The sequence below is a fragment of the Scleropages formosus genome, chromosome 8 (assembly GCF_900964775.1).
Source record: "Scleropages formosus chromosome 8, fSclFor1.1, whole genome shotgun sequence".
NCBI classification, from domain to species: domain Eukaryota; kingdom Metazoa; phylum Chordata; class Actinopteri; order Osteoglossiformes; family Osteoglossidae; genus Scleropages; species Scleropages formosus.
Window position 1 is genome coordinate 22,326,613 of NC_041813.1, and position 17,247 is coordinate 22,343,859.

Genomic DNA, 17,247 nt, shown 5'->3' on the forward strand with positions numbered 1-17,247 from the left:
TCTGACTCTTACTAGAAAACATGTCATTTTCAGTTTTCAGATTTTCAGACGAGATAAAACTGTTGTTATTTTTTCCATTTTGGATATATTTGAGTATATGAGTTAGACATAGATTAGCCCAATATAAGGAAGCTCTCCCATCAACTGAAATTATTGTAAGACTTAGTCATAGATTTAAAACTATTTTTATATAACTGGCCCCGAGGCTGATGCAGTTATTTTCCAGAATTCCATGACTCTACAACTCTATAATTCCATGACGTCTTTAATTCTGTGAACATGCATCAAACCAGTCCTTCAGTCACCATGGTAACGAGTAAACAGTGCAGTAAATCTTCCTGTTTACAACACAGGAATCAGGGTGCTCAAGGTGATTGCTGGTGAAATAATTTTCATTTAGCCACACCTAATTAATCCCAGTTTGACTAAATGAGCTAATTTCACAGCTTGCAGAACACACACAAAAAAGAAAAGAACAACTGTGATGTGATTTGATTGAACACAAATGCAAAGCCATTGTCACACAACACTTTCCCTTGGTGAAGGGTGACTGCTAATAGTCGGACATTCCACACAAGCGGTACCGCAGGATGAGTCCAGGTAGAAGGGTCCAGCTCATTTAGTCACACAAGGTGTCATCACTGCTGGAACAGATTCTTCTGCTGCACTCTGCTAGGGACAGCTAATATTTAAGAAACAGGACTTTTGGTGAGAAGATCGAGGCTTATTGTATTATTCAGATGGATGGATGCATACATGCATACACACATAGACTGTATACTTGGACAGCTACATACAGTGGAAGTTAAAGTTGTTAAATCTGCTTAATCTGGGACTCCTTCCTCTCCTACAGCCATCCCAACCTTCTCACACCTCACGCAGACCCAGATGCATACAGAAACAATAACACACACAAACTCTGCCACACCTCTACCCTGTAAGCAGAGCATCAGAGTGTGAAGCTGAAGAAACGCACTCACAGAGGGCACCATTAGAGAGAACTCTGTGTTTATTTGCAATGCCTTTTAAACACTATAATCAGAGAAGACTGGGACACCGAATTTTATGTAAATTGCGTATAAGCCGATTACGAGCCAGGCATCCGCACAGCAACATTACTTATTTTATGGTCTTCCAATTTTCCTGCCCGATGAGATAATGAAAGAATAATAATGATGTCTATAGTAGTCGTGCCGCAGTACCATCAAATGAAGGCATTTCCAGTGACATGCACCATAAATCTGTATTTCCTCACACTCCTGTGCACTTGGCCATTTAGGGTGGTCAGATATGGTCAAGGCTCTCTTTGTCTTACAATGGAAGAGCAACAAAACACATTAACACGTTTTTTAATATGTGAAAACTTTTAAGTGTATGTTAGACAGAGTTTATTACTGATGTACACTGAGGTATGCAAGACATAAGAGGTATCACATTTAAAAATCATTAGAACCGTTGTTGACCCAGGTCAACCTGGAGAGTCCTGTTGAAGAAAATTACTTCAAATGAAAATTACAGTCATTTTTCAAGGTTATAATGTCGGGGACACTGAGTTCCCAGTTTCTTCCACTGAAACATACAGAGCACTGTGATCACATCAATAATATCTATACATAGATGTGTTTGTTCTTTATATTATATTATGAGAGCATCTTTTATAAGACCTTCAAAGTAATGATAGAGCTAGAAAAAAATCTATTGGAGAAGAAACATGAGACAAATATTTTCCAGGAATTATAAGTATCGTTATCACAATAACAGCAAAAAAAAAAAAAAAAAATCTCACAAACTAATAAAAAGTAGGCAACAGTGTAATAGAAAGTAAAAAGGACAAGATAATGTAATATCCTGCAATAGTTACAAAAGCAGAGCAATTTATTTAAAATACTTTACACAATATTAGCACATAGTTATTGTTCAGTAATTAGTTCCTGCTGTGTGCTCTGGTGCACAAAATGTTTCCTTTTTAGTACATTTGCCTCTTTATTAAGGAAAAAAATGCATTGTGGTTAAGATGAAATGGGACCCGTATCTGGACACGACTGTGTCTTTTGTGATACTTAGTGCCAGAGCCTTCTCCAAAGCCATGAACATTCATTAACACTCAAAAATGCATACACCATCTGATATGACGTTTCCTTCACGTCCGCTGTGTCATTTTCTGTTTAAGAAGGGTTTCGTTGCGTTTACGCTTAAGTCACTTTGAAGGGACGTAGCTGGAAGTGGACACTAGTGTTGATGAATATTTACGACATTAGCCATGTAAATGTTAGTGTACGCACTATGTTATTTGATGTTATCTCATGTGTATCTCTCTCAAATAAAGTATTATAAAGGAAAGCAATTCCCTTAATCTGGGTAGTCAGTGCAGAGAAGGGGAAATAAGTTAAACCTCTAAATGATCCAGTAAAGACGATAATAAAACAGGACTTGGAGATATTGGTCAAATAAATAAGGTGAGGATGAGAGGGTAATGTCTGTAGCTGAAAGGAGATCAAACACCGCAGTTTTGTTAGGGGTAGAAGGTGGCATAGTGCTTAGGGCTCTGGTTGCAATCTAAAGGTGCATGGGTTGAATCCCACTCCAGCTCTTGTACCTAACATAATGGCAGCTGGCCTTGAGAGAGCGCAGAGCCCCCGTTTCTACCACACCCATGGCCTGTCAGCTAATTAGACTTGGGAGTCTCCTGTTTACCTAACAAGGCGCTGATGCCTGAAAGATCCAGATGTGTTGCCAGGGAGGGTCAGCGCTAAGCTGCTGATGTTACAGCAGATCTGTGGGACGTTGTTTAAATAATAATCTAACTTGTTTTCTGGCCTTGATGTGTGCTTCCCCAGCCTTGTTATTTTTGCTTGTGGACATCCCTTGGCTATGAAAATGTGTGGGTGGATGGATGGATAGATAGATAGATAGATAGATAGATAGATAGATATATAGATGTTTTACTGCTCCTCCACATGCATTGTCTGACATGTCACATTAGATGCATGTTCAGTATAATATAAACAAATCAACTAAGTCGATGTGGATTGGATACAAAATGTTTTTGGTCCATTCTTGTGTTCTGGTCTCTCCCTGGTGTGTCGGTATTCCCGCTTCAGTGATTTGGACAAGTTTGTCTTCTTTCCCCTTCTCGAGCAAGAAAAAGAAAAAAATGAAAAGAAAAACACTCTTTCTTTAACAGTGGTTTTTTTCCCCCTCTTTGGTTTATTTCTGTTTTTTCCCACTCAATGACAGGGAGGACAGAATGAGACGGAGCAAAGCAAACCCGTGTCAGAGGAGAGCAGGAGAGAGAGACAGAGAGAGAGGGAGTCGGAGGGGGAGAAAGTTTATAAGGCGCCGTTTAAAAAAAAATGTAAGAGAAAAGCCTTGAAATCTGCGGTGGCCAGCTGCACAAGCTGAGATAGCGGAGAGAGGCTTTTCATTCTCAATCCCCTCAGAGTCTTTGAAAATTACCAATCTTCTTATCACAGTCACAGGGCTGCTTATGCAAATTGTTGTGGAGTGGAACGTTTAAACGGAAAATTACTCGACAGCAGTTTTTTTTTCCCTGTCTCTCCCTCTCTCACTCTCTCGCTCTCTCTCTCATTCTCTCTCCCTCTCATCTCCTCTCTCTCTCTCATTCTCTGTCTCTCTCTCTCATCTCCTCTCTCTCTCACTCTCATTCTCTCTCTCTCTCTCTCTCTCTCTCTCTCTCTCTCTCTCTCTCTCTCTCTCTCTCGCTCTCTCTCTCTCATTCTCTCTCTCTTCCCACATAGAAAGCCTGTTTCCAGTCTCAGATAAGAAGATGAATTGCTCTCCGCGCTTTCAAGCTCATCAGGGTTTAAAGACTCTGGCCTAGCGCTAGTCTAATACTGCAGCTTTTACTGCCTTTGTAGCGAAAGGGCTAGAGGGAAAAAAAAAAAAAAAAAAGAAGGAAAAAGAAAAGCGACTCAAAACAACATAGATTCTGTTCCCTTCCTGCTCTGACACATCATATCGCATCCCAGCCTCTGGGGATATTTATAGCTTATATGTAAAGCTTTGTGCATGTGCGTGTATGTGTATGTGTGCATGTGTATTAAAGGTTTTTGTGCTTATGCTGTGTAGCTTTAGCTTGTCTGCGTTCCCATATTATGAAACATTTCCACCGATTTTACTTCTTACTTCAGTGTTTTCTGTTTTGTTAAGAAGTCATTTGCAGCTGGGGGGAGACATGCATTTTGGACGGTCAAACAGTTTCTTTCGTTGATTCATGTCTCCGTAGAATGTGTGGGCAAATGAAAACAGGCAAAAACAGGCTGTGGCTGTAATCTTTGGCAGGAGGGGAGTGAATGAAGGGAAAGGAAGGATGTTACAGGGCATTTATTCTGCTCTTCTCCCGGGGGCAGGCAGTGGAGGGTGCGGTTTCGGTTGAAAGCAAACGGTGAAACGGATTGGGCCGTTGCCTTGTAAGTCGATGGCCCTGGGTTTGAATCCCCTTCCTGCTGTTGTACTTTTGATCAGGGTGTTTACCCTGCATTGACAGAGTGAAAAATACCCTGCTGGATGAAGTGAGTATGACATTTGCAAGTAGCATGTTGTTACAAGTTTCTTAGGACAAAGATGTCAGTTAAATGAATTTAATGAGGATAACATTGTTACACCTTTTAGTGTCGTATGGTGTGTCCCACAGAGGCCTATTTATAAAGACTGATGAGCATCACACTGGCATCCGTGACTGTGCCTTAGCCAGGAGTATATTTAACGTGTGTGAAAAATTAGAGAGGGGATGGCAGTGGGTGAGTCTTACCTTTGGCGTCTTAATTTCTTTGCAGAGACAGCTGAGGAAGAGGAAGTGCTACCTGTTGATCGGAGGACTGGTGGCCCTGACCTTTCTCATCATTATCATTGCCGTCTCAGCACGGAAATAAGCCGTCTCTCCAGGTGGGTTCCCTCATACCCCCTTTTCCACTGGCCTTTAACATCTTATGTCAAACCATGTCGTCCTGCCTTATTTATGGAGCGTTTCCTCTGTATTGTGCAAAAACAGACCGTTTTCTGAAGTCTTTCTAGTGTGGTTTGACTGGGCCAGGAGATGTGGTCTTGACAACATGATGATACCTTTTATGCTTCTATAGAACAAATCACTGCAGAGATTTCTAGCTACAAAGTAAAGGTCATATTAAAAATGGAAAACAACAGAAAAGCAGCACTGTGGGCATGCAAAGAAGTTCTGGCTTTGTTAAATGTGTGGGCCCATGATGCTCTTCAGGAACAGTTCAGTTGCTAGCTAAAGATGAATATGAAAACTGAAACAAGACCAGAAGGAAAAACAAAAGAACAATTTCTAGTGAATATATAAAAATATGTTGGTGTCACTGAATCTACAGTAACTATAAATTAAATGATGGTATAATCATGTGTGAAAGTCTGTGTCATGTGTACTGCTCATTTTTTTAAAATTAGTTATTGTTATACAATGACTATTTTTTCTTATTTAACGGGATTTCTTGAGGAAACTCAAAGAATATATTGTATCAAGACTTATTTTTTGACAATGTTTTTTCTTTTTTTATTTTTTAAATAAAGTCATAGTGCTGAATGCACTCAAAATTTAATTTGTACTTTGAATTAACCTTTGATAAAACCTCTGTTGTTCATCATGAAGGAACATCACGAGTGAACGTTTGCTGGTCATATGCATTTTTACTGAAATGCTTTTTTTAAATTTGGGCATAAAACAGCCAAGTTACTGTTGTCTGCTATGTTTTTTTCCTTCCTTTAACATCTGCAAATCAGGATGTCACAGCTTGTAGCACTAGTGCCATGCAGCTACTGGGCTTTGAATTTGGTTGTGAGTTCAAAGACAGCAAATAAAAAATCCCAGAAGTTGAAAGAAATTAAACTCTTATCCAGGACTGCCATTTTTTTAATATGTCACTTTTAAAATTGATACATATTATGTATAAACTGCTGTGACTTTTTTAATTCCCAGTTTTCAGCTGAGGGGAAGTGGCAATGCAGGGAGGGGGAGTCATTTTAGAGGCCTTGAAGCCAATAGGGCCCACCTAGGAATCTTATTTACCTGGATCTGAGTGTAGCACTGGAGAATGCCAGTGTTCCGAACTGTATTGAGAATATTTCGATCTTTGGTGTCATCCTGGTCTGGTGCCACAGAGGGCCTGGTGTTGTGCATTCTAATGCGAGTTCAAATCCAGCTGTCTGTGGTGAGTTTGTATGTTCTACACACGTTCATGTGGGTTTCCACCCACAGTCTAAAGATGTGTTTATGGACAACTAGTGACCCTTTTTTGCCCTCAGTGTCACTGGATGAGTGTGTCACTGCCCTGTGGTGGACTGACATTCATCTATAGATAATAGATAGATGGATGTATTTTTTACCCTTACAATAATTAAATTAATTTGTCTTGGAAAATGTATTAAATCAGAAGAGAAGTTGAACAAGAGCTTTGGTGTAGCAATACTAATACAGCGCTCTGTTTTCAATGTTCAACAGTTTAAGTACTAATTGTAGGTTACTAATTGTTGCTGAAGAATGTGCACAGGAAATAGTTTTATTCCATACTCAACTTGTTTGTTTGAACTCGTACTTGTTAAACTACGTGGATAACATTGTTTCTGATGTTGCTTTAAAGGTTCTTTTTATGAATGCACAGCAACTTGTTCCATTAACGGAACTATTTACAACATAAGGACTTTTAATGTTTTCAAAGTACATCTTAGCGAAAAAAATGTCGCTAACAGAGACATCACAGTAAATAAATAAATATATTAAGAAATACCACCTTCTCAGAAAACCCTGCAAAGAAAAGCCTTGAATATCATACCTCCTGCTGTTTGAGGAATTACTTCTACTGTCATGTCTATGAAATGAGAGTGAAGGCTGTAAGAGATTAAGTTTCTTTTTTTCCCCCCCCATCAAAATGTTGTGCAGTAACAAAGCCAGCCAGAGGCAGCAAAGCCTCCCTCAATTTTGAACTGGGGAGAGAAGCAAGCTTATCTCCGGTCGATCACCCTCCGCCCCTCCGTGAGGGATCAGCACCAGCTGGCAGTCCTCAGTGTTCCCAATATCGATTGCGAGTTGCCGTTCAGTTCCCATAGATAACTTCACTCCATCGCCTTCTTCCGACGCTCCCTTATCCCCCCTCGCTCTCTGTCTCTCTCACTCTCCATCCCCAGTTGCATCATGTAGTTAAGGTGAGTCAAGACACTTTAAACCTCTCAGAGGGAAGTCGTGTGTCAGCCTTGGCTCTCCCACTTGCAGTCCCCCCTAGGGAAACTGTTATGGGGGAAAGTAAGCCAAGTAGGGGGTCCTTATGGGATTTTCTGCCATTTGCTTAGGCTGTGTGAGAACTACATCATGTCAGCCTTAGGGTATTACGATTACATTGAGTAAATAAACATATTCTTGATTGTCTCTGTCTTCAAGCAGTTGTTCTGTTTACCGATTACTGCTGTTTAAGAGCGCTTTTACACAAAAATGATTAGAGGCAAAATGTAAAATGTACTCATATTAACTTCAAAGCAGCACTGCATGATTTTGTAATGTTTTCAATTATTTCCATTCATGAAAAAATATGATGTACCACATATTAACTGTAGGTGAGATATGTGGGGGGGGGAATCCTATATTCATTTTCGAAATTGCACATAGCATCATGTCTAGAGGAACACAAGCATAAGACTAGCTATTCCTCCATGATATCAAGTCATCAGCCTGATCCTTGTTAACAGTTATTCTTCTTGACGCCTTACATGTTTTTTATTAGCGTTCCTTAGTTAATGGGAAGTGGCACTTTGCCCCTCGTGTACACATTGTGCCTTGGTTAGCAGCATTAACTTGTTTACACGTGTTCCCTCTTTCATTGGTTTCAATTACAACTGATGAGCAGTGCGTTAGCTAATCTCTGTGAAAGTTATTATTCAAATCTACTTTGACAGTCGTAGCACATTTGTTTGCACTTGCGTAACAGGGTTACGCAGCAGCGTTGTTTTCCTGAGGCATCTGTGGACGAAATCCAGATCGGATGCAAGCCCATCAGGAAGGCTGTTCTCGGCTCTTTTGTCAAACACTGGCTCGTTTGGCTTGTTTTTTGAAGACCAGTCGTTGCCGGCAATCCCTACGGAGTAATTAAATGTTATCCCACCAAGAATTCAAAACCAGATGAATCAAATGGATGTGACAGCTGAGGTACACAGGACTATAATGTGCCCCCTTTTGATAATATACAACTGATAGTCATCCTTTGCTTAGGTCTTATCGTAATGTGCAGTTTCAGAGAAACGGTCATGGATGGAATTAAATACTTGCTCACATGTTCCTCAAACATTGTAGAAATTGTTTTATAATGTACATCTGTTAGTATAGAGGTCAGCTTCTTCACAGTCTAAGCAAAGCGACCGGAAGAGATGGAAGCAGAATTTCACCAACATGTCCGTTGGCCACGGAATGTACTGCAGCCTGGTTCAATTGGTCTGTGTGAAGAATTTCGCACCGATCCTCTAAAAAAATGCATGTGCCGATGATGGAGCAGAGCCTCTCTTTATATCGTCTTCTCAAGGTGGCTGTCAAAAGCAGGAAAGCCAGGCTTTTGACAAATAATTCTTTGTCAAAGCAGTAAAAGAGTGAGTAGTGCCTAGAACACGGTTATTTGGCTTCTGCCACCAACTACAAGCTCTGTGGTACGATGAGTGGCGAAAAGCAAAGAAAAAAAACTCCTGCGGTATTCACAGTTTGTAGATTATCCTACAAGCTCTTCCAAAGATGCACATGCAGTTTTGCAAAGACCTCAGATGTCTTGATTTTATAGCAGCGGAGAGACAAATGGTCAGTATTTTTTTCAGATTCCTGATAGGGTGCGAGCTCACGGTCACGTTTGAATTAATGAGTTGTGTAACCCTCGGGACTGTTCACCAGAATTTTTTTAAAAAAAAATAAAAATTGTTGGCAGAGGATATGCAGTTTAAACCTGCTAGAAGCAGCCAGCTTGTGTAAAGATGGAGAGTGATGTACAGCTGTAGCGCTGCACAATAAAAGGTGATATAGCGGTGAAAAGTTTTGTAGGAGTTATGGACATACTTTGGGTTATTCCTAGATAAATGTTTGAGAGGCAGCAGGTTACATGTTGGTTAGAGATGCTGCCTTTGGCTTGAGAGGTTGCGGGTTTGAATCCCCTCTTACTGCTTACCTTGAAATGCTACCCAGAAAAGGTATATAAATTCATACATGCACACAAATAAATAAACACACTGATGCGTACACAAAAAAAGTGAAATAGATTTGTGAAAAAGAACAGGCAGACAAAGCTCATACACAAAAAAACACCCACTTTGTGTATCACTCAGATACACACACACAGAGGCATGCTGGCACATTCACAAACACAAAGTCAAGAGTGGCATGACAGCAGAATCCTGGGTGGCTGGCTGGCGTGCTTCCCGGGCTGCGTTCACACAGCTGACACTCCGAGGTCCAGGATTACTGATTTCTGAGGTTAGCGGAACAAGTTCTCCTAAATCATATTTGCAGATGAAATGGGATTTCTGTATAGGATACAGGTGGAGGGGGCAGAACTGGCTGCACTTCCATAGCAGATGTAGACTCAAGTCCAGTGCTGGAAAGAGGCTCCGTAAACCAATCTGTATTTAACCCGAACAAAGACCTCAGATGCCATGTTTACGGAGAGATTCTATTTGTTTTGTTTAGGGATTTTTTCTTCCTCACTTCTACTGAACACTTGTTTCATAGATTGCACATTCATCTAAGTTGCATTATTGTCTTATACCTACTGCAACGGTACTGTGTCAACAGCAGTAGTGTGAGATCATTATTTACAGGCAAGTGAAGACATATTCATCCTTTAATTAATGAAGACTTGGCTATTACTCTTCTATATCTGTTTTTTCTTTTTTAAGGATTTTGTTTCTGTGTTGGCAGACACTGTAAAATCGTAGCTGTTTGTTGAACCTGAAGGTTTTCATTTGGAATAAAAAAAGGTCGTTTTAACAGATTTTGCTGTATGGAATATTGAAATAGCTTGAAAATTTTTTATAGAAAGAAATTTTCACAGCTGACAAATACCTGGCCAGGTGAGTCATCGAATGATGCTTTCTTTTCTTTTGGCAAGGAACCTCACCTTTCACTGGAAGATTCAGCAGTGATGTTGCTTTTAATTAAAATATTTTGAATTTGTAGTCATTAGTAACCAAATGTAAATGTACCATTTTCTAAATGCTCATGTAGCATTTTGTTACTACCTTTTCGGTCCATCTTTAGCTCCATTATTGGACCAGAAAGAAAGTCTTCTGTTTGATAACTTATGTAGCACATCACAGGTTGTACCATCCTATATGTAACCAAAAAAGGAAAAGAACAAGAACAAAGACCCTAAGAATGTACTGTGAGAAGAAAAGGGACATTAGATAGGTAAAAAGTGTTGCACTGTTTTATGCACAGTAAAAAGTAGTACGATGGCACAAATGGAATGATATAAATGGCTGACAATAAATGATAGCAATAACAAAGACAATTGGATTATTCCAATCAGATTGGATTACAGTAAAAAGACTGGAAGCTAAAGCACTGGTAATACAGAAGAAATCACATTTCGGATGGCATTTTGAATTCAATCAACTCAGTGTCCAGGATGTGTCTGCTGATGGGATGACAGCGGATATATAAAAACAATAAAATGAGGGATAACAAAAACTGAAACAAACTCAACCATGTAGGATGGCTTAAGAGGTGCCTGCTTCTGTTCCTCTGCCATAAGAGATGTCATATGAATGAAAAGTATACCATTATTTATATATGTATACATATAGTTATCCCTCACTTTGTTTTTATATATCCAATGTAATATATTATAAATATGTGTGTATATATAAAGTTGTATGTATATATAAAGTTCCAAGTTTTTACGTATATACAAATTATCTATAGAACTACTATTTATATATACATGTATTACAGTCAGTATCTTCAAAGACTGGCCACGATGTGGTGCTACTGTGCCGCATGCACCAGTAAAACCAAATAGCTATGGCACACATTATGAAAATTTTGCAGTTGAAGTCCATACTTTTTGTTTTTGTCTCAGATCTGTGTTTTTTTTTTTTTTTTTTTTTACCTCACCCTGTTTTCATATTGTATATGAAACGACTGCTTCAAAAGTTAACATGTACTTGCTTTACAGCTCCTCATGAAATAGTCAGAATAAGTACGTAAATTAATTACAGACTGATGTGAAAGCATATAACGGGGGCGTGGTGGCGCAGTGGGTGGATCAGGGTCCTGCTCTCCAGTGGGTCTGGGGTTCAAGTCCCGCTTGGGGTGCCTTGCGACGGACTGGCATCCCGTCTTGGGTGTGTCCCCTTCCCCCTCCGGCCTTACGCCCTGTGTTGCCGGGTAGGCTCCGGTTCCCCGTGACTCCATATGGGACAAGCGGTTCAGAAAAAGTGTGTTTGTGTGTGTGTGTAAGCATATAACATTATACCATTTTGAGTCAGAAGATATCAAAGGAAAGGAAACAAAAAAAATTTGTTAGCTTTAAAAAGAAAGAAATCTGCCGAGAGCCAAGGCCAGTTGCACTCTCAACCCCCCTGGCTGTGTAGATATATATTTATATATTCATGTTAGATAACTTGGAAAAAAAATATGTCGGTGTAGTATGGGAAAGATTAGCAGCAAAGTGCTGGGCTCCTGGTTGGCCCTCTGTTACATTTTATTCTGAGGGTTTGCCGGTGGTGATAGTACATCTGCTGTCTAGACCCAGACTGGTGATAAAAGGTGCGGCACTAAGATGGTTTGAGTCCTACCTCTCTGACAGATCCTACCAAGTGGTCTGGCGGAGCTCTCATTCTTCTCTTCTGCCTCCCTCAACCGGTGTTGCGCAGGGCTCGGTATTGGGTCCTCTTCTTTTCTCCATCTACACTTCCTCCCTTGGTCCGGTCATAGCCTCCCATGGATTCAAATACCACTGCTATGCTGATGATACCCAGCTCTTTCCCTCCTTTTCACCTGGTGCGTCAGACATCTCTGCACGCATTGCTGCCTGCCTGCCTGTCAGACATCTCTTCATGGATGTATGATCACCACCTCCAACTCAACCTCTCCAAAACCAAGATTCTTTACCTTCCAGCTGGCCTGTCCTCCTGTCACGACCTCTCGATCAAACTGGACAACTCACTCATTTTGCCTAGCTCCTTTGCTAAGAGTCTGGGAGTAACGATTGATGCAAGTCTGTCGTTCTCTCAACATATCAAAGCCACAACCCGGTCCTGAAAATACATTCTGCATAATATTTGTAAGATCCGTCCCTACCTCACTACTGACTCCGCCCAACTACTTGTCCAGGCCTTGGTGACTTCTCGTCCGAATTACTGCCATTTTCTTTTGTGTGGCCTTCCTGCTAATGCCATCAAACCTCTGCAGCTTCTACAGAATGCTGCTGCACGAGTTGCATTTGATTTGCCAAAGCACTCCCATGTATCTCCTCTACTCATCTCTCTGCACTGGCTTCCTATAGCTGCCCAAACCAAATTCAAAACCCTGGTTTCTGTATACAAATGCATCAATAGAACTGCTCCCAGCTATTTACAGGACTTGATCAACCGGTACACCCCAGCCAGGCCCCTTCGCTCATCTACTTCTGCTCGCTTGGTGGTCCCGCGCATGAAAGGCAAAACTCTGAGGTTCTCGGTTCTGAGTCCGCTGTGGTGGAATGACCTTCCCCTGTCACTCAGAACTGCGGAAACTCTGTCTGTTTTCAAGAGGGGTCTGAAAACCCACCTTTTCCAGATCCACTTCGCCCAAGATCTCTCCAGCTCATCTGTGGGTGTAACTGTTCACGCATTGTAACTCCAGAAGCATCTCCAGATACAACCTTTATCCAGCCATTACTCTGGTATTGTACTGCTCATTTGTGTATCTTATAATATTTAATAAAATTTAAAAAAAAAAAAAAAAAGAAAATTGGTGTGGGTATTGGGATTTGTCTATCCTGTGTCTTCTGCACCTCCTTGAACGGTGAACCTCGGTGCAGCAAGTGGTAGGGAACAAACTAGGTTTGCTTGAGACTTTCATGTCTGCAACTATGCCTCCTTCTTTCAATGTAGTGCATAAATTGTACTTTTGCTAAGGTGTATGTCACTTTGGACGAAAGCGTCTGCTAAATGAATAAACGTAAATGTAAAGACTTGGAGGTGTGAGCCAGGCAGACCTTGTACAGAGGTGTCCATGAAAGTTTAGTACACTGTACCTAGCAATGTAAGCCACCTTAGATAATGGTGTGAGCTAACTGTTCCTAATAATCATTGTATATTGCTTTGCATTTACACGTCTGCTGAATGACTGAAGTAAGCAGAAGAATTTTGAAATGTTTTGTATATTTTACTGGAACCCAGTGACAGAAATATTAAAACACCCTGGCCAATGATACAGTGAGCTGAAATCCTGGGAATACTGCTCTCCTTCACTTTCAGAAGCACCAGTGCTAACTTGGCCTTTGGGTTCGGAAGCTTCACAGATAGTGCTCTCATGACTTACCACTGCCCCTAACTCGATAAGAAACAAGGTACTTTGGGAAGGGGGGATGGGGGAAGACACAGAAGGAGAGAGGGGAAGAAGGAAAGCAGCATCCTCCCAGCTCAGTGCATCAAATTAATGAACCTGGCATTGACAGGTATAACACAGAGGTGTGTTGCTTCTCAGATCAATAGTCTGGTTCTTTATGGCACACTAAATAATATAATAACTGCACTCTGACGCTTAGATGTGGAAATGATGCCACCATGTCCTTGCTCACATCTTGTTTACCTAATCATTTGGTGGGAGATCTTTCCGTGTGGGTGCCTCTGTTGCCTCTGTGTCAATTTGTGGATGCTGGACACAGCTGGACAGAGGGAGTGAAAGATTTTGGCTCATGCAGCAACTGCAGTTAGTGGTTGTAACAATATGCGACCAACATGTTAAATACATGCATTCCTACTCTTCTCTTGATGGCCCAAGTATGTAGCAGGGGGTGCCAAGAGACAAAAGCAGTGTCACAGGTGTCCAGAAATGTGGAAAGCCCTTTAGTTAAAAGGGTAATGTTCTTCATTGCTACTGCTGAAACCCCCCCACCACCTATGTCCTTCATTTGCTATTTATTATATGGCTGTTGTGTTTTTCTCAGCCGGGTACAATTACACTGCAGTGATAGATAGACAAATAGAAAAGACACATTACTGTTGGAGTGTTTTAAAATCCTTTCCATTGACTGCTAATTCACAACTGAACATAGTCATTAAGTATTTGCTAGAGAACTGAAAAAATGTGTACATTCAAAACCTTTGAAACTGAACAACATATGCAGGAAAACAAACACTGAACAAGTCTTGATTAAGGAGGCATGGTGCTTTGAAACAGCCGGTGGATGTATTTTGAAGTGCACACATACAGTATGTATATGGGATCCTCGTGTTGCAAATGTAAATGTCTCCGGATACAAGCTTTTTTAACATTCATTATTTTTAAAAGCACTGTGTGAGAAGAGCACTCTATAAATGTAAATTAGATTGAACAGCACATATTCATTTTGTAAAATTTCTGTGTGAAGTCAAAGAAAAAGTGACTTACATTTCTACACCTAGCCACTAGTTGGTAGTAAATCACACCAATCCAGTTTTAAAGTTAGGGATGGCTTTCATTCAACTCCTTTCTGCACTGTTTACAACTCATTTCTGGGTTTCGTTAGAGTTTGTCATCAATAACAGCAGATATCATAGTGGTAGGAGCTGCTGGTTCATCTGTAGTACCCTAGAAAAGAGTATTTGTCGTACATTGCTTTAGTAAAATTACCGAATGGTATAAATGGGTAAGTAACTATAAGCAGTTTAACATTGTAACTCAATCTGCAAAAAAACTGTCAGAAAAATAAGTGACGATGCAGCCCCTGTTTATCGGATGAATTACATTTACATTTATTCATTTAGCAGATGCTTTTCTCCAAAGCGACGTACATCTCAGAGAATACAATTTGTGAATTACGTTAGGAATTGTTGAATTGTTCAGTTACTACCATTATTCTGGAGCTTGTGGCAATTAGAAAGTCATGTACACAAAGAGCAATTTGGAGCCACCAGTTCACTTGAAACACATGCCTTTTGATTGTTTGAGGTCACCGAAGCACCTAAAGGAAACTCATGAGAATACAGGTTTTCTTTTGAGTAATTCAGACTAAATTCATTCTCCATGGTACAATAGCATGGATCTATCCAGGACTTGAGCTGGCAGCCTTCAAGTTACAAATCTGCGGCAAACTACTATCCTGAAAGGGACAATATATTACAGCTGATACAGATGGAATTTATAATAGTAAAATTAGGCTCGTTGCTTCCAAGAATGTAATGCTTACGCCCTTTAATTACTTACTGTATGTCTATTTAAATGACCATTTTGATTATTCATAAAAATCCAAACAGTAGCATGAGAAACAGTAGAGGGGGGAAAACTGCAAAGGTTACAATGTCAAGGCTGTCTAGCAAATAAACGTTAATTATGATGATCCATTGATGTCAGTCTCGACACTGTTCGTTTATCGTATGCACAGCTAAATGTCAGGGACAATCTGCCCTGGCATCTTCACTAGTTGCACTAAAGCAATGAACTAAAACAGAGTCGGGCCTCTGCAGGATGCAGTCCCGGCAACGCTTGTGCCCACTCCCTTTTTTGTTTATAATAAATTGAACTTGACATTTGTGGAGTGGTGCAAGTATGCTCTCTCTCGCTCTCTCTCTCTCTCTCTCTCTCTCTCTCCCCCTTTCTCTCTCCCCTTGTCATTTGCCCAGCAGTGATTTTACTTCCTGCACACTTTCATGGGCCATGGTTTTGGATCACCTGCTGGGCTCCTCCTCAGTGAGTGGTCTCCGTGGCAACCTGGGTGACACCCTCGTGGCTTTTTAGTCTGTTTAGCAAACTTGGCTTGCTAACATTAGAACAACCTTCAGAACTGACAGGGGGCCCCTTTCTCGCTGTTTTATTTTTGGGACAGCGTGCCACCGCAAACCTCACTTCCAGCACCAACACCAGCACCACCAGCAGGTGTAATCAGGCAGAACCACAATAGTTTCCATCAGTTGAGGCAATTATAAAGCGCTCTTGGCAGCATCTGTGGGGGAACAGAATAGAGGGGCCCCGGAGCTGACTGTAAGTGCATCCTGCCGTGCGAGAAGATGTGACAGCTAACTCCAACGCTGCCTTATTAATACCATTAGAGGTGTGCCTCATGACAACCCTCTTCACCCCCAACCTGAGCTTAACATATGTCAGTAACAAGGTGGAGGAGTGTGGCTGGAGGAGCATCTTTTGTCACAACCCTTCCAACTTCCACTGCGTGATTTACGGTAGGACAATCTTACTACAGCCACAATTGAAAGCATAGTAGTTTATTTACGTGCTTTTATTGCTTGAAAAGTGTTGGTACTGTACTGGGTAGATTTGGAGAACACTGACATATCTATTTGAGTATCACCACCCACACCTGTGCGCACAGAACATGTTGATAATAAAGAAGTATGGTTTTATGATGAGTTTTCCATCTGGGTGTCCCACAACTGGTCCTTTGTGGTTCCTTTAGATGGCATATTTGCCATCTTGAAATTTAATTTACTTAAGTGCCTATGACAATATCAGTAAGGTGTTTAAGAGAAGGACAAACTGGACAGGTGGTCTTAGTGGATTACCCCAAAGCTTGAACAGCATTGCCTTGGACACGCAAAGTAACACGCTGATGTTACCCTTAAGTGCTCTAAATGAAAAATTGAGGGTGATTTGGGCAAGGGCACGTCTGCAATGTAAAGACTCAAACGATTCTAGACTCTCTGAAACAGGGATTTATGTGAGAACAGGTAGGAAGTGGAATGTGCTGTCTGCAACTGGGCAGCTAATGTTATGGCTTCAGCATAGCACAGAGGTGAGCAGAGTAGTTTCTGGGAGGGCTGGACTGGGCAGTGTCCCATCACTAAACTATAGCAATGATCCGAAAATGCAAGGCACAGGGTCAGGAAGATATGCGCATAGCAAAAGATGGAAGGTGCTTCAGTTGTGTGGTAAGCATGCGGCACAAGGGAGCTCGGATGAAGTGGAAGCAAATAATGAAATATAAGGCATCTTAGGCAGAACTTTGGAGAACATAGTCTGAGCACATCAGAACTTCTGAACAAGATATTCTGTTATGGTTTATGGTATCTTTGGAAGAATGAACTGAGGAGGTCAACCGGAAGAAG

The 17,247-nt window shown here is 40.9% G+C and overlaps 1 protein-coding gene across 3 annotated transcripts in view; it reads left to right on the forward strand.

Annotated features, from left to right (window-relative positions):
• Positions 1–17,247, forward strand: part of tsnare1 (T-SNARE Domain Containing 1) — a 148,488-nt gene that overhangs the window by 118,728 nt on the left and 12,513 nt on the right. For 2 of the 3 annotated variants that reach the window (XM_018756973.2, XM_018756974.2), the window contains exon 11: positions 4,797–4,905. In XM_018756973.2, coding sequence (XP_018612489.1) covers positions 4,797–4,892 — 96 coding nt within the window. In that variant the 3' untranslated portion in view covers positions 4,893–4,905. Of the gene's footprint in view, positions 1–4,796; positions 4,906–17,247 lie in introns of those variants that run through there. The other variant, XM_018756975.1, reaches the window with a different exon arrangement.